The sequence below is a fragment of the Cetorhinus maximus genome, chromosome 12, assembly GCF_964194155.1.
Source record: "Cetorhinus maximus chromosome 12, sCetMax3.hap1.1, whole genome shotgun sequence".
Classification (NCBI taxonomy): domain Eukaryota; kingdom Metazoa; phylum Chordata; class Chondrichthyes; order Lamniformes; family Cetorhinidae; genus Cetorhinus; species Cetorhinus maximus.
In genome coordinates, this window is record NC_135890.1 from 90,232,337 (window position 1) to 90,259,894 (window position 27,558).

At 38.9% G+C, this 27,558-nt stretch overlaps 1 protein-coding gene across 3 annotated transcripts; it reads left to right on the forward strand.

The window, feature by feature from the left end:
- Nucleotides 1–27,314, forward strand: slc8b1 (solute carrier family 8 member B1). Of its 3 annotated transcripts, none has more exons than XM_078554060.1 (16): nucleotides 1–153; nucleotides 1,001–1,214; nucleotides 3,957–4,109; nucleotides 6,191–6,243; nucleotides 7,194–7,251; nucleotides 10,982–11,087; nucleotides 11,752–11,919; nucleotides 12,064–12,174; nucleotides 12,623–12,679; nucleotides 13,016–13,152; nucleotides 13,868–14,009; nucleotides 17,798–17,919; nucleotides 21,902–22,055; nucleotides 23,335–23,415; nucleotides 23,497–23,558; nucleotides 25,098–26,044. In XM_078554060.1, exons 2-16 carry the CDS (start codon nucleotides 1,020–1,022, stop codon nucleotides 25,284–25,286), a joined length of 1,788 nt encoding a protein of 595 aa, XP_078410186.1. In that variant the 5' UTR covers nucleotides 1–153; nucleotides 1,001–1,019; the 3' UTR covers nucleotides 25,287–26,044. The 3 variants fall into 3 exon arrangements, with proteins under 3 accessions (XP_078410186.1, XP_078410187.1, XP_078410185.1); XM_078554061.1 differs by lacking the exons at nucleotides 1–153; nucleotides 25,098–26,044 and adding exons at nucleotides 643–739; nucleotides 26,653–27,314; XM_078554059.1 differs by lacking the exon at nucleotides 1–153 and adding an exon at nucleotides 643–739.
- Nucleotides 27,315–27,558: the final 244 nt, after the last annotated feature.

Sequence of the window (27,558 nt, forward strand, 5' to 3'; positions counted from 1 at the left end):
CCCAAACACTGACCATCAGAACCCCCCCTGCCCCTGTAGCCCAGGACACTGACCATCAGAGTCCCCCTTAGAACCCAGCACACTGACCATGAGACGCCTCTTGCAACCGGACACTGGCCATCCAGTGTGTTTGTATTAAACCAACATTTGATGGTTTGTATTATTTTATATTGTATTATGCACGCGATATTTGAATTGTATGTTGAGGCAGTGTCAAACGTATGAAGATAATCCAATGAATTGATGATCTAGTGACATGACTGTTTTTGAGTGTGTCTGTCCGAATGTCATTGACTGAAAGTTAGTAAAGCGACACTTAAACTGTCTGCGCCAATGCGGGCTGATCATTTAACTTCTTTCAGAGTTAAAACAATAAACTAAATTAACACAATAAGGGTTAAATCAGGCACAGCCCCTAAGTCAGGTCAGCTGTAAAACCAAGGACAAAGTTTAAAGGAAACTTACAAACATTAAACCAAAATGTGATTAAAGGGGTCAACAAAACACCCCAGTCCCCGCGGTGCCCACCGGGCACGGAAGCTGATCATGTTTAACGTGGACATACACATGAAGGGAAATTGAGCCGGTCCTCCCCTGATCTGGGTGTGTGTGTCAATGGTGCACAACTTATTTAAATAGGGGGAGGGAGCAGCAGTAATGATGTGGGTTAGAGCTGAATTGGTAGGAGTGAGACTGCTGGATTTGTACAAGATACAAGTCCGCTCGGCTGTCAGCTTAAGTAAGTCTTTTTTTTAAGAAGGGCTCATTATTAAATTTAGATATTTTGGAAGCTGAATAAGGACGGAGGGGTTCTGATTTTGAAATATGTATAAACTCAATCCTGGCCTAATTCTGTCAACTGGGTTTTCTGGGGACATATTTTGTAGCATATACTTCCTGGTGCACACCTGAAATTCGGGATCCAGCGGTTGCGGAATTTTATTTTCGCCCCTTATTCTTTACTTGAACAATTGATTTTGAGCTTCTATTCCTTCTCTAGATACCAAGCTCCGATTACGATGGCTGGAAATGCGGCTGGGACTTGTTCCGTGCTCTTGCTCTGGACTATCACGTGTATTGTAGCTGAGCCTCAGGCTTCGGCTGAATCATATCCCGTTGGAACTGTTGTAGGAAAAAGTGAACTTTGTCCTTCTAAAAGTGGTATTCATAACGGAAGTTTATTTAATCTTCTTGAAGCAGGGAGCGCTGTGGAGGTACTTTGTAATATATAGTATGTGAAACGGCATATCTGACCCGAAACGTGTGGTTAATGTTTCTTTAACTTTAAGAAATGGGGTTGTTTTTTACGGGTTGTGTGTTGTATGAACATCTCATCAAGTCTCTGCTATTGTCTCAGCGAATCAAAATCGCGAACGACTCCCTTTGTGACTAATACACACTCCCGTCCCCGCAATCTATAGGACCATATCATTCTCGCCCGCCGCCAAGTCCAGGGAGCCTGCTATCTCTCTTAGTTACAATCTTGGCCAAAGAATCTCTGGTGATGTATTTTCCTCCCAACCCTGCACTGTGCCCTCTGGAATTCCCTCAATGCATTTACTGCCTTTTTTTCCAGTAAAGGCGTTTAAATATTAAATTTGAACCCGGAATCAGAAACTAAGATTTTTTTTCTTTTAAACGAGCTGTTTCGAAGGTCGTCAGCATTATGGCTAAATGTTCCGTTTCCACTAGAACCTTTTAATAATTGTGGTTAAGCAGGCTCAATTTCGAATTGGTTAGCAATGTTTGCTAACTTGCATGTTTTAACTTCTCTTATCTAAAATTTTGATTGCATTTAATGTAAAAAGAAAACTGCTCTGTCTTGCACAGGCTGATTGGGTGTTTCATTCATAACAGCATCTTTCACAAACTTTAGGTATTTTTCAACCAATGAAGTGTGGCCACCATTGTAAAGCTGGAAGTGCAGCAGCCAGCTCCTACAAACAATGAGACAAATGGCCAGATAATTTGTGTTCTGCTGGTTGAAATAATTGGCTAGGGCACCCATGAGACCAGCCTGCTCTGTGGTGTTGTCTTTTGTGCTCATCAGAAAGAGATGAGCCTTATTTTAATCTCTGCTCTGAAAGGTGGCATTTCCAACTGTGTATCGTCCCTTCAATGTAGGATTGAAGTGCCAGTCTGGATTATGCTGAAATCTTGGGTGCAATTTGAAGCACTCAAGTCAAAGTTTTGCTATCACTTGAGCCAGGTTATCATTGCCAATAAGCCTCAGCTCCACCAGATCATCTACCAAGTATCACATTTTTTGATTTGAGGATGGCATTAATTAAATGAACTCCCTTGTATCTAGATGTCTTGCTTTTATTAATCTCCACTCCTCATGACTTGTTGAAATTCAAAGAATTTCCTAAAGGGAATCTTAAGATTAATGCATATTAAGTAAATTGAAATAAAATGCTGAAGATTAGTGCAATAGGCTTTAAACAAGTGTAAGAGTTGGGTAGGGAGAGGTTGAAAACTGAAGGGAAGATAGGTGAGATTAAATGACAGGCCAAGGGAGTGGTAATGAATGATGGGGGTGAGGTTGAAATAATGAAGGAATGACAGGCTAAGGGAATGGTAATGAGACAAAGAAACAATGTGTCTGGAGGTGTGAATGGCAGAATGATAAAGTTGCTATCTAAAGCCAAAATGAGTAGAATCAAAACTGGTAGAGTTCTATATTTGAGTCACCTCATTTTTAGGTACGCCTGGTGTTGCTCCTGGCATGCCCTCCTGCACTCTTCATTGAACCAGTGTTGATTCCCTGGCTTGGTGGTAATGGGGGGATATGCCAGGCCATGAGGCTATAGATTGTGGTTGTGTACAGTTCTGCTGATGGCTCACAGTGCCTCATGGATGCCCAGTTTTGAGTTGCTAGATCTGTTCAAAATCTATCCAAGTGGTAGTGATACAACACAATTTGAGGGTATCTTCAATGTGAAGACAGGACAGTCTCCAAGGACTGTCCAAATACTGTCATGGACAAGTGCACCTGATGGGTAGATAGGTGAGTTCAAGCATATTTTTCCCAGTGCTCCCTTGCCACTTGCCACAGACCCAATCTAGCAGCAATGCCCTTTAGGACTTGGCTAGTTCAGTTGATAGTTGTGCTACTGACTCACTGGACACTGAAGTCTCCACCCAGAGTACATTCGCCCTTGACACCCTCTGCTTCTTTCAAGCAGTGTTCAACATGGAGAGATCATTGGCAATGTTCTAATAGTCACTATTACCAAGATCAGCTTTTAATTCCAGATTCATTTAATTGAATTAAATTCGAACAGCTGCTGTGGGATTCAAACCAGTGTCACCAGAGCCTTAGCCTGGGCCTCTAGATTGTTAGTCTTGACATTGCCACAATGCCACCATCTCTCTTTCTCTCATTGGAAACTTAGTGATGGAGGGCATTGAAAGAGCCATGGACCCAAATGAATTGACAATGGGGCATGTTGTAGCATATTCATTCTGTCTACATGTGTACACCTCAACTGTTACACTGGCAAGGTTCTCACATTGCTCTGGCAGAACTGCCAAACCTGTAAATTGAGTGAGACAATCCAGTATTTTTTTTTAAAGCCCTGTTTAAAATGATGGTCTAGTTGGCTGGCATTTTCTTGTGTCAGTTGCCTCTTCTGCAGAAGCTGTATGGCCTACAATGGCTTCCATCAGATGATAGTAACCCAAGATGTAGCTGACCTTTTTTGGGTCTGATCTGGATTAAAAATGTCTGTAGTATGACAAATTTACACATACCAGCAACAATTTAAGATGAATTTTAATCATTGTTCTTGACAACTAACAAAGGAAATCCCTGTCTTTCCTTTTGCTGTTCGCATTTTAAGGCTAATCTACAATTGTTTTATTGACACTGTAACCAATTGCAGTAAAAAGTGAGTAAATGGCTGGAATGGATTTGTTTGCACTGTAAGTTGACTATTTTCTTTATTTCCTAGTGTCACAGTGTAGTACAGCTCAATGGGTCCCAGTGGTGTTCATTTGTAAAAACTACTGATGACTGCAAACTTGACAGCGGCTTTATTAACTACCTCCAGGGGGCCACCTGTAGTTTTCCCCACAATATGCTGCCATTGGCCATCGTGTTGTATGTAAGTTGTAACTATTTTAAATGTTGCATTTGTCATCATGCCAAATTATAGACTAGATAAAATGATGCTAATTGTTATTTCCTGTTGCAAGAACTATATACGTACAGAAAACAATATGAAAACAAACTGAAAATAAACTCTTGCTGACAATTTGCAGTTCTGATATTCCTGACTATCAAACTAAATTAGTACTTTATGGTCTGACAGCTGCTGTGTAGCCTGGTACGTTGGCTCAAAGGTCGTATTAGTGCATTTTAAAATTCTAGTTGCACTGTTACCTTGCAAAGCCTTCTATTTTACAAGTGGCCTTGCCCTGTTACTGAGAACCAGTAGCACATATTCCTTAGCAATGTAGTTATTGTCGTCCTTTTTGGCTAGAGCAGAAAGATTGCTAGGTAGCTTAAAGAATGCTGTGATTGTGATATGACCCTATATGTTACCTGTGGCCATAGCTTTCTCCAGAATGCAAGGGGAATTTTTCTTTCTGAAAGCGTATTGGACCACTAGATTTTAATTTGCCACTTCAGTAGTGGATTCCTACATATACAACATTGAAGGCTCTCAGAAGAATTGGAGTGGAGCCTAAGAAATATATCTGGATGTTGGAATTGGAAGCAAACACTTTTTTTTTAAGAAAGAGAATCCTCAATTAGAAGAAACTGCATTCCCCTGCAATTTGAACAATATATTTAGATTACATTTTCTTTTGCAGTGCCACCACCCATCCATTAGCTGAGCTGTGTATTGGAGTTTTCCATAATTTTGCAAATATTGTCAGTCTCCTCTTCAGACAACGGTTGGCATCATAGTATTTCACTGTCAAGAGTGGAATGTAATTTGCTCAAAATTTGCAGACATTGTCATCTTCCCAGTTTACCCTGAGGTGGGTGTGTGGGAAGATTTTTCCCTGGTGAGTGGCAGTGTGAATAAAGTAACACAAGAAATTGTCATGAGCTGCTCATGTATATTGTCTAGGAGGAGTGGTTACAGTTGATGCATGATTTGGGAAGGTGCAGCATGATCTATACAGATCTCCAAGGATGTATTTTTAGGGAGGTGCAATAATCAGAAAATTGACCCTCTGTTTTTGATTTCAATGAAAATTGAGCCTTTTCTGGAATGGGAGCAGTTTACTTGGGCAGCAATACACCCTGCAACGACTTGCTCCAAGCACTTCAGACCCTGTAATAGTCCTCGTTTTGCACTTTCAAATTTTATATCTTTAAATTGTCACTGTCTCTCTGGTTTTCCATGTCCTTTTTTTTTTCTATTTTCCAGAGTTCCCATTTCCTTGGCATTTGCACCATTTTCTTGTATCTTAATGCTTCTGCCCAATTGTTGATTTGAGGAGATTTTTCCCCCTCTTTGTTAGGTTGCCTTCCTGAAAAGGGTAGCATCTCTTAACCCTCAATAGCTGTCTTCCAGCGGGGTTTTTAATCCAACAATATCTAATTGCTTAATCCCTGCCCCTCCATCAGACATCATGTGGTCATTATTGATGCATATGTGACTGGTCAATCTATATAACGTTTAATAGTGAATAGATAGTATTGCGCAGTAACTATAATTACATAGCCACCATGGTGGTAAACTGTTAAAATCACGACTTGCACGATGGTAGTTCAGAAAAAGTCAAAGGCACTTATCCTCACCAGTTAATCCAACCAATGTTTTATCATGGCTAGCTGCAATACAAATAGTTGTCAGTTATGTGGCTTTGCCCTTCACGAATGAACGTTATTCCAGAATGCAATTTCAAAATCCATCCCAAAGATGTGTTAAGCACTTTGAAGTCCTAACACAACCTGGAGGGAAAATATCTGTACTTTTTTCTTGAGCTTTATATTGTAAGAAGTGCTAAATCAAAACCACATTTTGTAGTACATAACAAGAGGGTGGGATGAAAGGGGAAAAATGCAAGAAGCTTTTATTGTACCCAATTGCTTGTTTTGGGGCATGGGTTCGGGTTTATTAAGTTTGACTTGGTCAGATTAGGATTTTAAATGGTGAACCCATTTCACAAGAGAAAATCAACCAAAAAAAAAGCATTTTAGTGATTGACTAAAAGTATGTGTTTGCAGGTTGTTTGGCTGCTCTATCTATTTCTATTTCTTGGGACAACAGCTGAAGCATCGTAAGTATATTATTTCTGCTGGTTGTGCGCAACTTAACTTCTAAGCAACATTTGAGTCTTGCTGTTATACTTGGCATTTTCAAAAATATGGAGATGTTAAATATATTGTAACATGATTGGGCACAGTTATCATTGTGCAGACAGGTGAAATGCTGACACTAAAGTATGGACATTTTGCCACAGAACTTTGCAGTCTGTGTACATTGGCAATACAAAGCATTTACAGACCTAAGTTACATCAGACAGTAATCACTCAACCTCTGAACACTGAATTGATGTGTGAATTGTTGGTCAGCCATACTGGATTTGGGTGAAGTTGGAAACTGTTTGGTTAATAATACATTGCAGCACTTAAACCTAAATTGAGATGCAGCACAAAGAGGCTATCTGTCCTGCCATACTCCCGTACATATTCCCTATAATCTTGTGACTTCAAATATCTAATTGACCCCTGCCTCATTTGGTGCACTCCAGTGACATCACGTCATGGTCCTACTGTTCTCTTTAGTGTGTATTTGTTTTTTTCTGGAATAGCTTCAAGTGTGTTTTTCCTTGAAAGTATGTAGTGTAAATTAATCAAACCTGGGATTGTCATCTTTCACAACAGAAAGCTACTTGGTCCATAGAACTCTTAAAATAAACACCTGCCCTTTCTCCATACCTTTTAAATTTTTACTAGAATAGATTCTGCTTTACAATTCCTATCTTAACATCCAGCAGGGAAACATAATCATCTTTTGCCTGCTCTATTTTTAGATGTGGTAGGCTTGAATTTATTTATCTATGGTTAGTAATTTACTGATTTGGAATGAGGAATATTCCTAATTGTACTTTAATGAAATGGTTTTAGTTGATTTTGAATTATAATAGTTTTTAGTATCTTCTAATGTTCTTACTTTCTGAATACACTACAGATGTTAACTCATTAAATGTATGTTCTTTAATCTTAGTTTTTGTCCTAATCTGGCTTCCATTGCTGCAAGCTTAAAGTTGTCACATAATGTGGCAGTATCCTTTTTCTCTATCACCTGTAAATACTGGGACATATTCACCCATAACAGTATGCTGGAGTTTAATGTGCTCTGGATTATTGTATGTTTGTGCCCCTGCACCCCCAACAGCAACATGTGTGCACATTTTGTTCCCATTTCTCCAATTATCACAGCATTTAAGAGTATTAATTTTGGGCATTGCCATTGAACATGTACAAAAATCAAAGAGTTCTCATTCAAGGGTCAATATTTCTAGCTTCTAACCAATATAATAGAAGTTGTCAAGTTAAGATTCAGCTGCAAGTTGGTGTACAGTTGAGCTATGCAGTGTATGGATGTTCTGGATTTGTTTTGTTTTTTTTTGTCCCTGGTTCTTATACTGCACTGAAGAACAGCATTTAGACATCCAATAATGGTTAGTATTGGCGTTTGGAAACCAGTTCTACTGTTGTTTATTTGACATCAAGTTGTGGATGAGCTGAAATTTTCTCCAACTCAAGTGTGAAGTCGGCTTATTTGTCCAGTATCAAACTGCATCACAGTGGGATCCATCCCCTCCATGGCTGCTTGGCTATGAACCTCTGTCACCTCCATAAAATGCATCCTATTCACCATTTTTGAGTTCACCACCTATTTTTCTCCATCTGCAGTATTGCTTGTATCTGCCCTTACCCACTTAACATTGTAGTTGCCTCCATTACTTGATGTCTGTTAGTATTAGTCCATAGTGTAGTCTGTTAAGTTTTTCACTGGTCAGCTTCTATTGTCTGCGTCATTCTCCTGGTCTGTTTTTACCCTTCTAAAGCTACAGTAAATAGTAACAATTTTTCCTCATTAAACGATGCTCCAAATATATCTTGAATTATGTTCTTCACATTGCCTAGTCAATAAACAGTACACTAGGAGAGTTAACCTCAATGATCAGAGGGTAAAATGGAGCTAAATACTGACCTGACCTTTAAAAACTGAAACAATGGGTGATTTTTTTTAAAAAGATGAAGTTTCATGGGGGTTCCTTTCTTTTAAAGTTGTTGGTCTCTCTGGGGATCAACATGAGGGATCGGGAAGATTTACCTTGGCAAGGTTGGGGGTAGCAAGTTGTCAGAGTGGGTCTTGATGCTGGTGTTCTAGTCTCCAGAAACTGAAAAGCACCACTTGATGGTTGCTCAGCAAAACTGGCAGAAGCAAACCATTGGAGCTGGGGTTAATGTTGGACTGGTTCCTCTATGTAAAAGTCCTGCTGTAGAGAGCAGGCAGGGAAGTATAACTGGCGCAAAAATAAAACAGGAAAGGTAGCTCCACCATGGCTTCCAAAAGAAATTGAATAGCATTAGATTCAAAGAGGAGACATGTAAAATTGCCAGAAAAAACAGCAAGCCTGAGAATTGGGAGCGGTTTAGAATTTAGCAAAAGTGGACAAAAAGATTGATCAAGAAGGGGAAAATGGAGCATTACAGTAAACTTGCAAGGAGCATAATTGACTGTAAAAGCTCCAATAAATATGTGAAGAGAAAAAGACTAGCGAAGACAAATGTAGGTCCCTTACAGTCAGAAACGGGGGAAATTATAATGGGGAACAAAGAAATAGAAGAATTGAACACATTTTGGTGCTGTACTCGAGAGGACATAACTAATTTCCCAGAAATGTTAGGAAACCAAGGGTCCAATGAGAGGGAGGAATTGAAGAAAATCAGTAAGTTTTTTTTTAAAAAATGGTGCTAGAGAAATTAGTGGGGTTAAAGGCTGAAAAATCCCCAGGGCCTGACAATCTACATCTGAGTACTAAAGGAAGTGGCCCTAGAAATGTTGGATGCATTGGTGGTCACCTTCCAGAATTCTATAGACTCTGGAACAGTTCCTACAGATTGGAGGGTGGCAAATGTAACCCCAAGGAGAAAGAAGAAAAACAGAATTACAGACCAGTTAGCCTAACATCAGCAGTAGTGGGGAAAATGCTAGAGTCCGTTATAAAAGACGTGATAACAGAACACTTGGAAGGCATTAATGGGATTAGACAAAGCCAGCATGGGTTTATGAAAGGGAAATTATGCTTAACTAATCTTCTGGAGATTTTTGAGGATGTAACTAGTACAATAGATAAGGGAGAACCAGTGGATGTGGTGTATTTGGACTTCAAGAAGGTCCCACATAAGCGGCTAGTGGGCAGAATTAAAGTACATGGGATTGGGGGTAATATACTGGAATGGATTGAGAATTGGTTGACAGATCAAAAACAGAGTGGGAATAAATGGGTCTTTTTCCAGATGGCAGGCGGTGACTAGTGGTGTACCATGCGGATCAGTGCTTGGAGCCCCAGGTATTCACAATATATATAAATGACTTGGATGAGGGAACCAAATGCAATATTCCCAAGTTTGCTGATGGCAAAACTGAGGAGGATGCAAGGAGGCTTCAGGGCGATTTAGACAATGTGTGTGTGTGTGGGGGCAAACACATGGCAGTTGCAGTATAACATGAATAAATGTGAAGTTATATGCTTCGGTGTGAAAAACAAAGGTGGAGTATAATTTAAATGGTGATATATTGGGAAATGTAGATGTACAAAGAGATCCGGGTGTCCTTGTACACCAGTCAATGAAAGCAAATAGGTGCAGCAAGCAATTAGGAAAGCAAATGGTATGTTAGCCTTCATTGCAAGAGGATTTGAGTTCAGAAGTAGGGATGGCTTACTGCAGTTATACAGGCTTTTGGTGAGACCACACCTGGAGAATTGCAAGCAGATTTGGTCTCCCTACCTAAGAGGATATACTCGCCATAAGGGAGTGCAGCGAAGGTTCACTAGGCTGATACTGAGGATTGCAGGACTGTCATGTGAGGAGAGATTGGTTCGACTGGGCCTGTATTCACTAGAGTTTAGAAGAATGAGAGGGGATGTGATTGAAACATATAAAATTCTTCTAATAGGGCTAGACTGACTGGATGGAGGGAAGATGTTTCCCCTAGGTGGGGAGTCTAGAACCAGGGGCCACAGTCTCCGGATATGGGGCAGGCCGTTTAGGACTGAGATGAGGAAAAATTTCTTCACTGAGTGGTCGGCCTGTGGAATTCTCCACCATAGGCTGTGGAGGCTTGAGTATATTCAAGAAAGAAATTGATACATTTTTGGATATTAGAGGCATCGAGGGGAATGGAGAGAAAGTGGGAATGTGGCATTGAGCTAGAGGATCAGCCATGGTCGTATTGAATGGCGGAGCAGGCTCAAAGGGCCGAATGGCCTACTCCTCCTGGCTTCCAAGTTTCTATGTTTTCTATACGTGATGTTTTTGGTACTGTTAAATGGGAATATCTCTTCTGTAGCTTAAGGCATTAGTTGCTTACTAAATAGTGTTAGTCAATATTGCTTTTTAGTTTGAATGCTGAATTGTCTTAATCTTGTCATGCAATTAAGTTGATCAATGGGAATTCTAGTCTCGTGTAACACGAGTGTTTCAAGTACATTGTTTGTGACCAGCAGACCAGTTAATGTATGAAGTAAGAAAAATATAAATCGACTTGTGCTTTTCCAGTGACTAGATAAAGGTTGGCAACAATACATGAAGCTGGATAAAATTACTCATTGTCCTCGACTTGTCAAAGTATGCAATAATGGAAATTCTTGTACATGCAGTTATTTGAATTGAGTATATGCACAACTGAAAATGAAAAGTTAATTGTCGGTGTAGGAATTGAGGCTTTGTTTGCAAGTGTTTGACTATTGTATTTTTTTTCTTAATGGATTTATTCATGGTGTAACTTTCCTTGCTCTTGGCAATGGAGCTCCAGATGTATTCAGTGCAATAGTTGCCTTTTCTGACCCTAGAACTGCCAATCTGGCAATTGGAGCTTTATTTGGTAAGATTTTGAATTTTCTATTCTGTCAATCTTCACATCGTGCTATTTTTAAAATAGAATTTGTTATAAACCATTAAGTCTTCAAAAGGAGGTTTTCCAAAAGTGCTTGATATTATATAGTGATATGATTGACCTGACTTCCTCTGTTAATGAGCTAATTCCTCATGTGGCAGTGATCCAGCTACTGAGTCTAGTAGCATGGGCTCAACTAAAAACAAAGTGCTGGATTCTTCAATTTTGCTATTATAGACTTGAATGACAGTTGAAGATTCTTCCATGTGAATTAATACTTGAGCAAATACTTTTTGCATTGAATACACATGCAAGGATCATACAATGCTGTCTCGAAGCTATTTTGGTTGCTCATGAAAATTTTGATCCTCCATGATTACAGAGAATTTTACAGCACTCAGCAGTAGGATGTTATATTGACATCGCATGCCTAACTTGTTAATAAGAAAATGAAACTTGTGGAATAACAGTTTCAGTGGCACAGCCTCCAATCAATGTCTGGAATCTCTTGGCCTGTAACTAGTTGCTACTGAACTGCTGCAGTTTATCAAGTACCTGAAGATAGATTCAGAAAAAGAGGATGAATTGGGTGCCCTGACTACTTTTAGAAGTTTGGCAAACCTATCTTTTTTTTGCTTCCTCCACTTTGCAGGTGCTGGTATATTTGTGACTACTGTTGTTGCTGGAGGTGTTGCTCTTACAAGATCGTTTATAATGGCATCAAGGCCGTTCCTTCGAGATATGATATTCTACATGGCTGCAGTGTTCTGGACTTTTCTAGTTGTCTATTTTGGGAGCATTAACTTGGGGCAAGCACTTGGTGAGGGAGATTTGAAGAAAATCTGATTACAACTAAACTGGTCAATTTTAGCTTCTGGCAGTTTTATTAATTCGATTTAAAATGTCTTGCAATTTGTTGGCTAACTGAATATGTAGTGAAATTAATCTGTTTTTATACTTCTAGGTTACTTGGCTTTGTATGTGGTCTATGTACTTACAGTGATCATAAGCAGTATAATTTATAGAAACCGCAAAAACCAGTCTCATTCTTCCCTTTATGCTCATGAATCAGAAAGTAAGTGCATTGATTGTTTAACAAGCTAATCACAACTTTTGTGGATTCTAATTGTATGACAGAATTGACTATCCAATATCTCAGCTCTTGTTGCTACCATTATTACTGTAGCAGTATTAAACTTGGGGTAGAAGGGTAATGTTTAAATTGAACTGCTCAACATCCGCAAGTGGTCTGATGAATTTCACATTCTAACAAATTGTTTTCTATTAATTTGGGAAGGCAGTGTTCATGCACACACAACACTGCTTATTGACTCTCACTGCTGGCATCTTGATTGTAATTCTATGCTATAAACGTCCAATATAGTTTCTGCTTCTCCAATCTCATGTATTGCAAAGCTAAAGCAGCTCAATTCAAACCTTCCTCCATGGGGTCGGCATGTGGTGAACTTTGGCTTATCTGCACACTGGTGGAAGTGATGAACAATTTTAAAATTTTTTTTCAGTCTGTGACGCTGAGGATACAAATCCATCTTGTAACAGGACACCTATACATGAAGACTGTAAGTATTTTTCTAACAAGCAAACTAATGTAACTCATTTTCATGTGTATAAGTACTTAGTTCTCTTGTAGGACAACCACATTTGCATTCAAGTAGACAATCTATAATTTACCACTTAAGTTGAGCAATTTTATTACTACTACACTAATTAGAAGCCTTTAAGCTAGTGCATAGCAAGGATTGTTTCTCATGATCATAAATTTTGCTGTAGTTATATGAAAATCTAATGGTATTTCAAAATTGAGTAAAACCTGTTCAACAGTCTTAAAGTTTGTGATGCCCTCTTGCTGCAATCTAGTCAATCTCTTGAAGTGATCAAACTTTATTTTTCCTTAGCAAGCGAGTATCAACCTTTAATTAGAACAGAAGAATCCAAATCTACAAAATCCATTTTGTTGGACTCTCTTAATCCCATTGACTTTCAAAAATGGAGGAGGAATCGCTTGCCCTGGAATATCTTCAAATGTTTAACGGTGATTCTGACTAACATTCATTAGGGGGTGGGGGGAGTGGGTTAGGCTTTTTAGACTGTACCAAGAAAATGATGGGGATGGGGAGGACAGGGGAACATGGAATTATTCCTAGCTTTAGATGTGGCAGTAAAAATTGCTGCTTTGAAGTCTGACCCTCTTAAATTTTGACTTCCATTTCCAGCTGCATAGGTATCTAATGGCCCAATTTCTCTGGCAACTACCACATCAATGCATTATACTGTCCTATAGTGAGATGCTGACTAATATCTTTAGTAGCCTTTGTTTTCCCTTCCCAAGAGGGGAATTAAATGTGGAGTGCACAATTTGTGGAATATTTATACTGCCAACTAAATGGCTGTAAAGCTTTGGTGTACCACGCCCAACAAAATTCCATTTGAAAGGCTAATGAAATGGTTTGTGTGCCACAATAGGAGGTGCCTGCTTGTTTTCCCTTCCACCACACATGCGCACAATACCAAATCTTCCAGCACTGATTTTAGTCATCCTATTTTCCACTAGTGGCTTGTTTCGACATATATTTTTGTCTTGAAATTTTTCCATTCTCAATGCTTCCTTTCTCTCTTTCTACCCCCGCCTGTGGTGTGGTTTAGTTTCCTCTTTTTTTTCTTAAAATCTTGGTAATCTGCCTGATACAGTACATGCAAAAATCCAAGCATTTGTTCAACATTTACCTATTCCTTTTGTTCTCTTCTAGCTGCCAATTGAGTTTTTGCTTCTAATCTGTATACCTGTGGTGGATTCAAGCCAGGAAGACCGTAATTGGAAACGCCCATTGAACTGTCTACAAATTGTTACTGGATCACTTGCCTGCATCTTCACATTAAAATCTGGCAGTTGTAAGAATTTTTAACTTCCATGCAAGAAAATTATTTCTGGAACAAGGCCACCCACTTTCTCCATTTGAAATGTCCAGGTTACCCTACCTTGAGCTGTTTAAACATGAAGCCTTACCTTTATGTCACTGGTCAGCTGCCCATCCAAAATGAGTGGAAAGTAGCAGCTGACCAGCAAGACAGTAAGTTTGATCATCCAGAGGCTGCTGACCTAAAGCTAGTAGCAAACATGCTGTTTGTGAGCAGGAGATGTCTATGGCAGAGGAAACTGAGACTTTCCTGTAGGGTGCAGGCTTGGTCTTGTCATCTCAATGAAAAACTTTTGCTGTTGCCCTGGTGGGACTTTTCTGTCCCTAAACCTGCTTCATTCAGCTTGGGGGCGGGGGGGGGGGGGGGGAAGTCGGAAAGTAGCCTCCCAACAAGGCCCTAGTTAAAATGCAATTTGGGTCCTCTTGACAAAAAGGAGACTTCAAATTGCATAAATTCATGAATCCCTTAAATACTTTAGTGCTATTTTTGTTTCATCTGCCTGAGGAAAATAAAACCTGGCAATGTCTGGAAAGCAGCTACCTTACAATGTCCTGGCCCTCACTTGAGCCATTGAGTGTTGTTTTCTTGTGCACTCTGCCCATGAGGAAACCCCTTGCATTTAATTACTGGTCAAATTCAGTAAGTTCTGTTGCGGCAACAGGACTCCCAGTATTTGCTAAGAACATTCTCTTGAAGGTGCAATAGGACAAGAAGCCAAGAATAATGTAGTGGATAAGGCTTCAAATTAGGTTTAAAAAAAAAAAATTTTTTTAAAGAACATTTAGACTGTAGGCTTGGCTGATTTATAAACAAATGTAATGCAACTAAAACTGTAAGATTAGATTTGGGGAATCAGTTTGGTCACTCTTTTGCATATGATTATACTTTCTGTTGAAGGGAAGTTTAAAATGGTGTATAAAGTGGGCCAATCAATTTTGACCACATTTGCCCAACAGTAAACTTTCTCTCTGCCAGTTATTGGCTTTCAGCTACAGATTCATTTCAAGACAGTCTTCCAAAAGTAGCACATTGCAAAATTTAGTCTAGTCAACTTACCTGAACAATGGTGTTTTTGAGTATTGCTGAAAAAAGACACTGTCAAAGCTTTTCATCTTGCACTCATTGGTGCTTTTGCGATTATCCTAATGTCAGGGGAAGCAACAACTTTATACTGAGAAGAGTGCTGATTGGTTGGCAAGTGGACTCTGGTAGAGGCATTGCCATGGAGAATGTATCAGGTAATGGTGACTGACAGTTAACTACCAAACATAGTTTGTTTGAAATTTAAACCAGGCAGCTTGATTCAAGTATAGGCATTGCCTGCAGGAATGAACCAGTGAATGGCTGTACTTATTTTTTTCAGCTGAAAACGGGCACAATGTGTGTATGTGAACTTTGTTTGCAGAGAACAGGGCCCTGTGTATTAATATGTTTAGCTTCCAGTAAACATGTGCCACACTGCAAGCCCAACTGACTATCTTAAATTGGTTGTCGGTGTAATTTTTAGCACAGGATTATTTGGCAAGTGTTGTCCAATTGCAGAACTACATCTAATGTTGGAAACTTTTTTCTTTTCAAGCATGGGCTGTTGGGTACAGTCTGTACCATGCCAGTTGTGAACAGCGGAAGGCACATGCTGCTTGATACGATTTCACATATTTGGGATGTAGAGCCTACATACCTAGCATCACACTGGCACTGAAATTCATATATCATGTTACTCATTTGAGTTAGGCAGAATGTCTTTTTGGTTTGGTGGTAGTATCCTTTTAGTGGCTGTTATGACATGGCAGGTGAGTGCTAAGCAGATCAAATCCACAAGGGAAACTTGGCAACACTATCAAAACAGTTCTACAACTTGTATTTTTTATAAGAAGACTTGTGCACTGAATTCAGAAGTAATGAGTCCACAAACAGATTTTAAAAACTAAATTAAGACATTTATAAACAAATGAAAAGATTTCAAGCACATAAGATTAGTTACTTAATAATATAACACATTCCTAATTAATCTGACTCCAACTACACACCCCCTTTAAGGCAACAGAATAAAATAGATTTTTAAATTTAGATAGGCAAACCAGCATGTTACCACAGCACCCACTCAATAGTGGAATTCCAAAGGCTTTCCTGCACCTTTTGGTTACTGGTCACCGACTTCTGTAAAAGTGGCTGGCGGCTTCCCCAAGGCTCTTTTACACTTTAGGTCTTCCATGGCCGCACAACAACCTTCCACCTTTGTTTCTCTCTGTTAATCGGTAAATTCCATTGCTCTATATAGCTTTGAAAATGTTACTTTTCCCATAATATAAAACTTTCATGTTGCCAAAATGGTCAGTACTTTTGGGGGGGGAAATAAACACACTGCTTGGCCTTGCTTATCTTGTTAGTTGTAAACATCCCATCATCCCGTTGAAACCTAAACAAATCCTTCACTTATCTAAAAATGCAAATTTCCTTCACACCCTACATGCTGAGCCCTCATCCATGTTTACTTATTAGCATTTCCAATGCCTTTTACCCATAACTTTTAATTTCAAGCTTAGTCTCTCTGACTCTAATTCAATTTAATCACACGGAACCATCTGCACTCACACCCATAAACCTACCTTACAACAAATCACAATAATATAATTTTAAAATGTTAGTTTCCTGACAGGCAAATACCACTAGTGTTGCACCTGCATAGTAGCAGCACGAAACAGCTAGCTTCACCTGTTGCTCAAAATCTTGGGATACCTTTCCCTTCCAAGGTAATCTGAGGTAGCCTGAGCACTTTCCGGGGCCAAAAGCAATGGCCTCAGGCCTGTTCATGAGTTTATGCAATGTACATTGTGAAATGATCCAATCAGAGTAGCCATTATCCTGCAGGATGTTTTTGCACCCTATTTCCGCATCAAGCTTGGAATGTGAACAAATGGATTGCAACCTATTTACAAGGTTGCCAATAAGACCAACCTTATAGCATATGCTGTAAGAATCCCAACATGTATTGACCAGTGAAGATAGGCTTGTGGTAGAGAACCCCCTGGCAGATTTCTCAACTAGTACATCAAGGAAAGAGGTCACTCTGGTTTTTGTTTTTCAAAAAACTGATACAATTGCAGTTTTCTGTGACAAGTTTGTGTTGCATTGCAAGTTTTGGTGGTTGAGGAGAGGAATAATTTGAAGTGATTCATATGGCAGTCCTGAAGTTATGGGACATCTTGAATTGTGATTATCCTGTCAATTTTAATTCTGCAAATGTAAAAGACTGTTTTGCCTTAAATGGGCGTGGAGAAGTCAGTAAGGGAAAGACTGAAGTTGACACATCAAAACTTAGTGGTTTCAAAAGCAGTTGATTGAGTACATTATAAGCTCATTTTAAAGGAGTACTTTTTCTTGCCTTCTTGAAGTTGGGGCAGAATGGTTATTGATTTTTGTGATGCACTACTTTTGGAAGACAGCTACAGGATTTGGCCTGAAACAATGTAGCTCAAAGCTGCTAACTGGCAAGGGTCTAAGTTGACTGTGCAGATTTTCATCCAACATTCCTTTGGTGATAATCCATATGGTAAATAAGTATGTGTCCTAGGAAGTTTCAGACTTGGTGTTTCAGCTGGGATCAGGAAATGATTTGAATTTAATTGCGTATTGCTGGAGATCTCGTGGTGTACTAATCTTGTGAAGATCTCTTTCTGAATTGATGCATGTACAGCAAAATTAACTGTCTTTGTTTAGTCTTGTGATGCCTTTAACTAAAAGCATTGTTTTCTTGACAGATGGTTTATTACGTATTAATGGTCAGTTTCCTGTCTGGGCTCTTGTTCTGCTGATTTCGCTAATTATAGCTATGCTGATTTTCTTCACCACACAGAATGGGGAACCACCAAAGTATCACTGTGTAAGCCATCAAGAATGTGGGGTTATTATTTACTTTATAGATCAACTGTGTCTTGAACTTCACTCCTTGGATGCAAATCAAAATTTCAGATGTAAACATCCAAAAGATGAACATAAATGGAAACCACTGGCTTCCAGAGAAACCTCCTACAGCTTATCCTCTATCTCATTTAACTGGTATTGTCTGGCACAACAAGATCCTTGCCATTTTCTAATAGGTTCTGCTGCTCTACTGCAGAATCCGTTTGGAAGGAAACTAAGTCTAGAAAGCAGCACAAATTTAAAAGGACAAAATATTTGACTTTGATGGATGACTGCAGTAAATGTGTGACTGCTGTAAATATGTATGAGGTTTCAAAAGATGTTAAATCATAATGGGACAAGAGTAGCATGAATCCAGACTTATAATAAATAGTTCATACTGGAGGAAAGTATGCAATGTATTTCCTTAGTTTGATATTAGAACCACTGTTGTTTTTGGACATTAACAACAATTTAAATTTGCAGATGACAACTTTGATGTGTAGTAAACAGTGAGGAACCTAGTAATAGAGATCATAGACAAGCTGGTGAAATGGGAAGATGCATAGCAGGTGAATTCATTGAAAAAAAATTATCCATCTTTGGGAGGAATGTGGAGAAGCAATACATGGATATGGTATAAAAATGATGCAAGAACAGAGACTTGGACTATTTGTGGCAGAATAAGCTAATAAAGCATATGGAATGTTGGGTTTCAAATAAATAGCCATGAAGACAAAGTCCAGGAAGTTATTGTGCTAAATCTAAGTCCCTGACTGGAGAAATTAATTCTGGGCATCACACTATAGAAAGATGTGAAGTGCCGGAGAGGATTCATTCATGTGCTCTGGCTATAGGCAGGTCTTTGGCTTACTGTCATCTGATGCTTCATCGTGAGCTGTTTTCTTGGCACAACTGATGGCTTGCTATTGTCGTCTACTCTCTAAAGGTAAGGCAAGCATATAAGTCCCAAGTTTACTTCAGCCAGAATGGGAGTCAAACCCATGCTATTGGCATTGTTCTGAAGAACATACTAGCCAATTGATCTAACCAGCCCCCATCTAGAGAGGATACAGAAGAAACTTACTAGCATAGTTCTCGATGATCCAAGGATAGAATAACAAAAGCTGGAGGTATTCCCATTGAGCAGAGAAAGCCAAGAAGAAATTTGGCAGGGTAATCATGAAATATTGAGTAAATAAACTTTCCTGAAGGATTAATACCAAGAGACCTCTGTCTTGTAGATTGTCAGTTTTGTCAAACCTCAAGTTTCAGATGTGGAATGTACTGTCCAGTCAGTGTAGTGGAAATATTCAATGGTAGCTTTCAAAAGGTTTAGATAAATACTTGGAGAAAATTTTGTGTAAGTGTGCAGATGAACCATGGAAGTAGGACTAACTTTAAGATGGCAGAGTGAACCATCTCTGCTGTACTATTCTGATTCTATGAACTGATTCTTGAATGACTCCATTGTTAATTTTATGGACAATTAACTAGAAAACCCTGGCATACCTACAGATTGGAGCCTGCCTTCATTTACCAGTTAAATGTGATTATTTAGGTGTGCATTAAGACAGCTAGAATGTCTCTGCCTCTGCCAAAGTGCAGCCTTGATTGAAAACATCTGACTGCCAACCATGGATTTCCACAATTGTTTTAACCTGTAGATGTATAGGATTACTGATCTTTTGATTTTTGAATTACAATGGTGGCTAGATTTTTGCTTTGCTACAATTTGCCATTACAGCCTTGCATCCATAAGCTCAATTTAGCTAATTCTCTTTAGCATATTGGTTTTGAGTGCACGATGTACAGCCTTTTGCTATCTTTGTGCTACTCTACAAATTGTATACAGTCATATTTACTTTGGTTGAGCATTGACAGGATTACGACAGTCCTGGTAGACCTTCTGCATTAAGCTCTTCATTTCTTAGCTTCTCTCGTACTGATTTCTAGCTGGAGCTTTCCTAGTCTTTTTCTCTTTTTCTTTGGTTGACTGTTTGATTTCTGTAGCCTTTTTGTGCAGCTTTTGTATATTCAATGAAATGTGGCTTGGCTAATCAGCCTTGATTCAGTTTTTTTGTGATTCAAAATTAATTGTTTTGGTGACTTGAAGTCTGCCTGATGCTGGACTGAGCTTTGACATGCAGCTTTGGCATTTTAAATGGAGTTTGTAACCATTTTCTGGTTTCACTACTTTTTCTCAAAACAAAACAAGTGGTCAGCCTTCACATCCGAATGTGCTGTCCTATGAATGTAATAGGTCATATAGCCCTTGAGCTTGCTTTGCCACTCAGTAAGATCATGGTTTATCTTGATTGCCCCATCCCTCAAATTCCCTTGGTGCTCAAATCTGTATCTGAATATCCATACAACAGTCCCCCTGCTGAAGAAATTCCTCCTTGTCACAGTCCTAAATGGCTGACCCTAATTTTAGATTTTCCAGCCAGGGGAGACAGTCTTTCAGCAGCTTCCCTATCAAGCCTTCCAGAACTTTGTACATTGAATGAGGGGTGATCTCATTGAATTATTAACTCCAGGGAATATAACCAAGTTGGTTTCTCGAGAGTGATGGCTTGGTTAAAATCTAGTTGCATCTTCAAGGTAAGCATGTGCTTCCTTTGGGTAAGACTACTAAAATTGGGCACACTAATCAATGTGTCATCTTACTCACTCTACATAATTGCAGCAAGACTTGCATACACACAATCCTCATACAGTAAAACCTAATGCACCTTTTTAACCTTCCCAATTGCTTGCTGTACCTGCAACTTAACTTTGTACAAGAAACTCTATTCCCCTGAAGCCCATACTTACTAGCCTTTGTTAATTAGCTTAAATTTAAGCCTTGATACTGTTCTCGGTATTTTTCATACAACTAAGATATTAGGATTTTGAAGTGTTAACCCTTCTAATTAAAATCTTAATTTCTGGGTCCTCAGTTGTGCCTGTCCTAACGAGGTACAAATAATGAGTATTTATGAATAAAGTAGAATTTATTGAGTAAGATTTTACACATAAAAAAAAGTGAAGACCTGAGTCTCATCCCTCAAGTTCCTATGATTCTTTTGAGTGTTGTCAGCATAGGTGATGTTTTCCTTTTTGTACATCTCTGAAGTGATGAACTGTCTCTTAGAAGAATCATAGCACAAGCCGTGGTAACAAAGACTGATTTCCACCTCTCCCCCCCACCCCACCCCCAACTTTTATCCTCCCCCTCGTTATTCCAGAATCCCTTATTTCGAAATAGCCCAAATTCACTTTGTCCTTTTGGCTTAGGGTGCAGGTCATCTGGTGTCCCCCTATTTCTAACTAAAGTCATGTAGACTGAAGACAAATGCCCATCTCTTATCCCCTGGGCCTTTAGAGTTTACATTCCATTGTGAACTAATGACACACATTTCCTTTAGATACAGAGCAGTTGCAAACAGTCACATTTTTAACTTCAGTCCCACAGATACTAAAGCCATTAAAAACAAATGTTAGTAACACTTCCCAAAGTAATGTCAAAACAGAAATTTCCTTCTAATACAGATGTTCTGCCCTACAATTATGGGTAATCAATTAGATTAATGCATGGGCTTTCCTTAGCTTGAACTTAAAGATAAGTTGTCACCCTATCTTTCACCCATTTCTTCAAAGCTGTTAGAGACTCTTAATTGGCCCACAATACAATTAAGACAACATACAACTACTGAACCCAGACTCTTGGGCAACTTGATCATAAATCTATTAAATGTAGTCTCTCTCAAGCAATAGCTACCATCCTGTAAAGTATCCCAACTAGCAGAAATTCAAGTTGAACCATTTTAAAAAGTAGCTAAAAAAATCCATAGGTGTTATGTCAGACCAACAACACCCTAAAAATTGGTATTATCAAAACCTTACAAGCACAGCTATAAAATTTCATTCATTGCTTGCAAGATATGGTATGTATTAATGTAATTTGCTTTCTTTTTCAGGTATTTTCTCTTATTGGGTTTCTCTTCAGCACCATACTGATTAATGCCATAGCCACTGAGATTGTGAATCTCTTACGTACCTTTGGAATAATTTTTAACCTGAGTAACACTGTTCTGGGATTGACATTACTAGCCTGGGGAAACAGCATTGGAGGTACAGTATTTCCCCTACCTGTGGAAATTGTATTAAGATCATTGGTTTAAAATAGTCAGAAGCTGAGCAAAACTTCAGTGTCAAGGCTATTAAATAGTTTGCTGGTGAAGGCTTTTTTGAATCTTTGAAATAAATGAGTTTTCTTTTTAAAACATTGAAGCAGGCCAGTTGGATGGCAAGCACTAGCATTGGACTAAATAGCTTCCTTCAGCATTGCAAATATCTATGGTTGTGATATATGAACAACTTTTTCCTAAAAGTCCTTGAAAGAGTATAATGCTAATGATGTAATTGGTAGCCAAGTTTTTGTTTAAAAATTTTATGAACTGGACTTGACTATAAACTCCAGTATAATTTTAGACTCTGAGACATTTGCTCACTGGCTGACTAACTGCAGTTCACTGAGGTAATCAAATATCTAAAGTCCTGTTTGATCAACAGAAGATGTATTTATCTAGCACCTCACATGGCACCTAATTTGTACAAATGATGTACTTGAAGGATGAGCGTTAGTCACGATATGGGAAGAGCTTGCTGCACTTCAAATGATTCCAATGGGCTCTGGGATTCAGTGCTCACCCTCTCCCTCACCAAGCACACAGTCTGGACTAAGCTTCAGTGCAATACCAAAGGAGTGCTGCATTTAGAGGTACTGTCTTTTTGATTAGGACCATGCCTGGCATCTCATGACGCATTTGAAGAGTAAATATTACTCCACCTGCTGGTGTACAGGCTAACATTTTATTCCTTGACACAGGTTACCTGGTCATTTCTCATTGCTGTTTGGAGAGCCTTACTCTGTGCATATTGGCTAGATTTTATAATTGCTGTCCATGATCTCAATCCCCCCACTATAAATGCATGTTTGGTTAATGCCTACCTGAATAGACAAACTGGCCATGTGTCAGAAAGGTGGCAACATTCTCTTTAATATTACACTGGGGTGTTAACTCCCTGCCTTTGGAGTCCTGACAGGTTGTTTTTTTCCCTTAAATGTTTCCCCTCCTTGGTTCTGTTTTAGTCCTATTTTCTAGACCATTTGAAGTAAATGAGCCTTAAATAATTTCAATTTTAAAATTCTTAACTGAAAGCAAAATTCTTGCTCAATTTGCGTTTTGGCAATGCAGGGTTGGAACAACAGGCATGACCAGAACTGGATATCAGTTTGAAGTAGATCCTTATTTTAATTGACTTCTAACCACACACCCACCCTCCCAAACTGTTTTCTGGAAGTGGCGCACACATTGGGTTGAAATAAAATTTACTTTTGAACTTTCAGATTTGTTCTCTGACATCACACTAGCTCGACAGGGGTATCCACGTATGGCTATTGCCGCATGCTTTGGCGGAATAATATTTAGTATCCTTTGCTGTCTGTGTATTTAAATACAACTTGCAATAGCTATTAGAATTTATATGCTTCCTTAACTCTACATAATAGATATGCTGTTTGGCATTGGCCTAAGCTCCTTAATTCAGATGCCTTATTTGAATGCCCTTGAGGTATGTACCTCTTCTTTCACCTAAAAACCATTTTGATCATACTGTACACCTTTTAAATGAAGTTCAACATTGCCTCCTTTATGTATTTTTAAATACAAAGCATTTACTCTTAAGTAGTGTCTGTCTTATGACTGAGGCTGCTGTGGATTATAAACCCCATTTATGTCTGAAGATATGCTGAGCAGTGAAAACTTGATATATTTTGAAGGACTTTTGAGGTGGGGAGGGGATTTCAAGTGGATCTATACAGAAGAAAGCATAGCTGTTGTTGCTGGGAGGAAAAAGATGCTTGAGACTTGCCAAACTTAATCTTTTGTCAGAGTAGAGTGATTCACAACAGTAGGATGAAAACTTTTTTTACATTGGCAAGGATCAGGAACCAATGTAGGTCATTTGAGGTGAAAAGTAAATGGGATTCAGTGTGGCAGCAGATTTCTAGATAGGTTGAAGTGAAGGATGCAGTCAGACTAGGACACTAAAGTAATCAAATCCAGAAGTGACAAAGCTACATAAGGGTTTGGTAGAATTTGAGCAGAAGAAAGACCCCTTCATGGCTTATTACCGACAATGAAATACTTGAGTGATGGAAGTGAGTGTTCCTATTGAGGATATCAAGTTACAAGCTCTACTCAATAGAACACTTGTGTTGATATTAAGGTAATGGGTGGGGTGAGATTGGAGTCAATAGCCAGAATATGTTGTGATGGAGACCAAAGACAGGTGCTTCATAAATTACTGAGGCTGCACTTTAGACTAGTAGATGGTAGAACTGGGTGTTGCTGAGCTTGAGTGAGGTGAGGGTAGAACATTTGGTGACCAAAGTTAATGATGCAAGAAAAGAAGCCACTGCTAGAGATGCTAAACCACTTGTGGCCTTCCTGGGTGTAGAACATAGACCAACTCTGCAACTCCGCGAAGTAGAGTGAATGTATTTATCAGGTTGCTTTGAACTGTAGATTGGCATCTGATTTCATTTTACCATTAAAAATGAGTTTTTTTGGCTTGGAAGTTGGTCATTATCTTGAAACTGGTTACTGTAAACCATAGAATTTTTGTATGTTCTCAAATTCAAAATTGACTTTGATACTGAACCTGAACTTTTGTCCTCCAAAACAGCCTTCAGGCATAGATTTTGTGGCTTGGCATGCTCAATTTGGGGCGGTTCAAATTGGCCTTATACATAGCTGCTCATTACTGGAAAAAATGATACTTTCACATGACATTCCAGACGCAGATGACTAATGTGAAGTCATCACATCTGCTAGTGGACTTCTTTTGCAAAATATGACCTTTGATCTGTTTATCCCTTCCACTTGGTAACCCTCCAGCATATGGTCCTGTTCCACATATATCAGATTATGAATTCATATTTATAATGATCAAACCAGTTACATGTGAATTACACACCTTCAAAGACTAGCCAGGTTTAGATGTTCAATGCTTTGTCAAAATTCTTATTCAAAATGCATAATGCTGTATTAGGGCTTCATTATAATTGTACTTGTGCCAAATTTACTTACTCACTCTATTTTACCCCAGATCAACCATGATGGCCTCTTGGATTGGATTCTAGTTGGATCGCTAGGCTTAAGTTTAGTCATGTCATTTATATTTATTCCAATTCAACGGTTTAAACTCAGACGATTGTATGGTATTATTCTGATCTCTTATTACTTATTATTTGTCACAATAGCACTATTAACTGAAGCTGGTGTCATACATGTTTAAAACATGGCATTCCTTGTATGGGTTGATGTGAACAAACTATTCTCACCATTTTGTACATAAATGAATTCTTAGGCTACAGTTTGTCAGAAACCTAATTTGGAGATGGTGGAATTTTTTTTGTACTGAACACAACATGCCCATTTGGCTTCCCATTTTCACCATAGATGTCTTGTTTATTTAAAGTAAGTTTGCTTTGTCGTCATGTTTCATTCTAGGAATGGGAAGAGGAAGATGAGTATTAATAATCAAACCTGTTACCACCCGACTTATAACAAAGTTACTGAAAGATGGTGGAATATATGAAACACGTTCCTTGCAAGGATTAAAAACCCTGTTTCTTCTCTCTCTCTCTCTCTCTCTTCCCCCCCACCCCCAACCCCTGTCAATACCCTTTTGTTTCATGTGCAGTACTTCATTTCTGAACCTGGAATTCAAAGCAGCCTCCTCTGCTAGATAGGATTTCGAATAGGGTGGGGGTTTCCATCCTCTTAACTTAAAACTCAACATACCACTGATCTAAACTTTCCTAGTTTTTAGTTAAATTTTGTCCTGTTGTGGATAAATGAGCACTTTGCACTATTCTAGGTGATTGGATCTTTCTGCCAGTTTTGTAAATAGGATCCAATTTAATAAGGGAAATATTTTTACATAGTTTATATACAGCATTATGGGTCCATCCTTGTCTTCAACACAATTTTTGCATTCCATGATTGTACAGCAACTTTTTATTTGTGAAATAAATTTTAATTTTTACAGTGCTTTGCATGTTCACTTGTCATCTCTCTTTAATGTTTGGTATTTTTATTCAACAAGCCTTAACGGTGTTCTTGGGAAGATGTCAGCACATAACCCTTGGATTTAGCCTAGTAATGAAGAGCTTCACTGATATATACCGCCCAGTCTCCTGGCCTGGCACAATGGTGCTTAATTTCTCCTATTTAGAGCTGTCATGCAATAAAAAATGCAGATTTACTATGCATAATCTTTCCTTCCACTTCAACTTGCTGATCCTGTTGTCTCTTGCTTTCACCATAACAAAACCTGTCTCAAATTTTTGATGACCAGCTGTAGTCTTGCAGCCAAAACTAAAAGCATAAGATCTCTATAGATACAACCTGAAAATTCAAGAAATTTTAAATGTACTGGCTTTTAAATACCTGAGTTACTAGGTGTCAGACACCTAGTTGGAAGAGTTTCCAACTATAATACTGCAAAATCTGCATTGCAATTCTTGCCCAATAAAAGGATATATTAATTAAATGTAAACATCGGTTGTTGCTTGTATGGAATCTCCTGAAACTGCCTCCAAATGGACATGGTTTGTTGCAAAAAGGTTACCCGATCCTCTTTGCAGCCATCTTAACAGGTCACAAGTTCTGAATTGAATGGGAGTCACTGCCTTGAATGGACATGCCAAGACAACACTCCTTCGTGAAAGTGAGCTTCAAACAATGGCAGCTTACTTGGGCAATGGGCTCCTGTGCTCGTAGCCTTGCAAATCTAGAGACAAAGGAAAGCTGAGAAGGCCAGTTTTCCACGACATATGAACAACCACCATCTACCTTCTATTGTACATCAATTGCTTTTGACCATGTGACTGAAACCAGTTCTGATACTGAAACCTTCATCACAAACTTGGACCTGGTGGCAATCTGCTGAATAACACCAAGATAACAGTTAGAGGGGGGTTGTGGCTGATTCCAAAGCTTGAGTTCACCTGCAAAGAATTTGGAACTCCTGCTTCTACAGCCACAAGTCTCAATGCTTGACCTGCTGAACAATCTTCTCTTCAAAGGAACACTGCAGTAATCCTAGCATCTGACCCCAGCTCTCTGAACTTGTCTGAACTATTTAAGGGGAAAAGGCTTCCTTCACTGAACTCAGACACATGAACTGTTAAACAAAAATAATAGTTAATGCACTTCCTAAAGTGTTTATCTTTAATTGTATCTTTTGAGTGTGTGGTGTGACTGATGGAGTTTGGATTGTTCAGTGTGTGAATAAATAACCCTTTGTTTAAATCCACAAGTCTACTGCTGGTATCTTTTTAAAATTATATCCTATTAACTGGGTTTAGACGGTGGTGAGCTGGCTTCTTAACTGCTGCTGTCTGTGGTGATAGTACACTTAGTGCTGTTTGAAAGACCGTTCCAGGATTTTGATCCAGTGGTAGTGAAGGAACAGCGATTTATAGTTCCAAGTCAGGATGGTGTGTGGCTTGGAGGGGAACTTTCAGGTGGTGATGTTCCCAGCTTGTGATTTTGATGGACAG

What these genes read in the sequence shown, in the direction of transcription:
- slc8b1 (XM_078554060.1), top strand. Translation starts at nt 1,020, where the DNA reads ATGGCTGGAAATGCGGCTGGGACTTGTTCCGTGCTCTTGCTCTGGACT. An exon ending in CATTGGCCATCGTGTTGTAT is followed by an intron (nt 4,110 to 6,190) that starts GTAAGTTGTAAC and finishes ATGTGTTTGCAG; the next exon opens with GTTGTTTGGCTGCTCTATCT. An exon ending in TAACTTGGGGCAAGCACTTG is followed by an intron (nt 11,920 to 12,063) that starts GTGAGGGAGATT and finishes TTATACTTCTAG; the next exon opens with GTTACTTGGCTTTGTATGTG.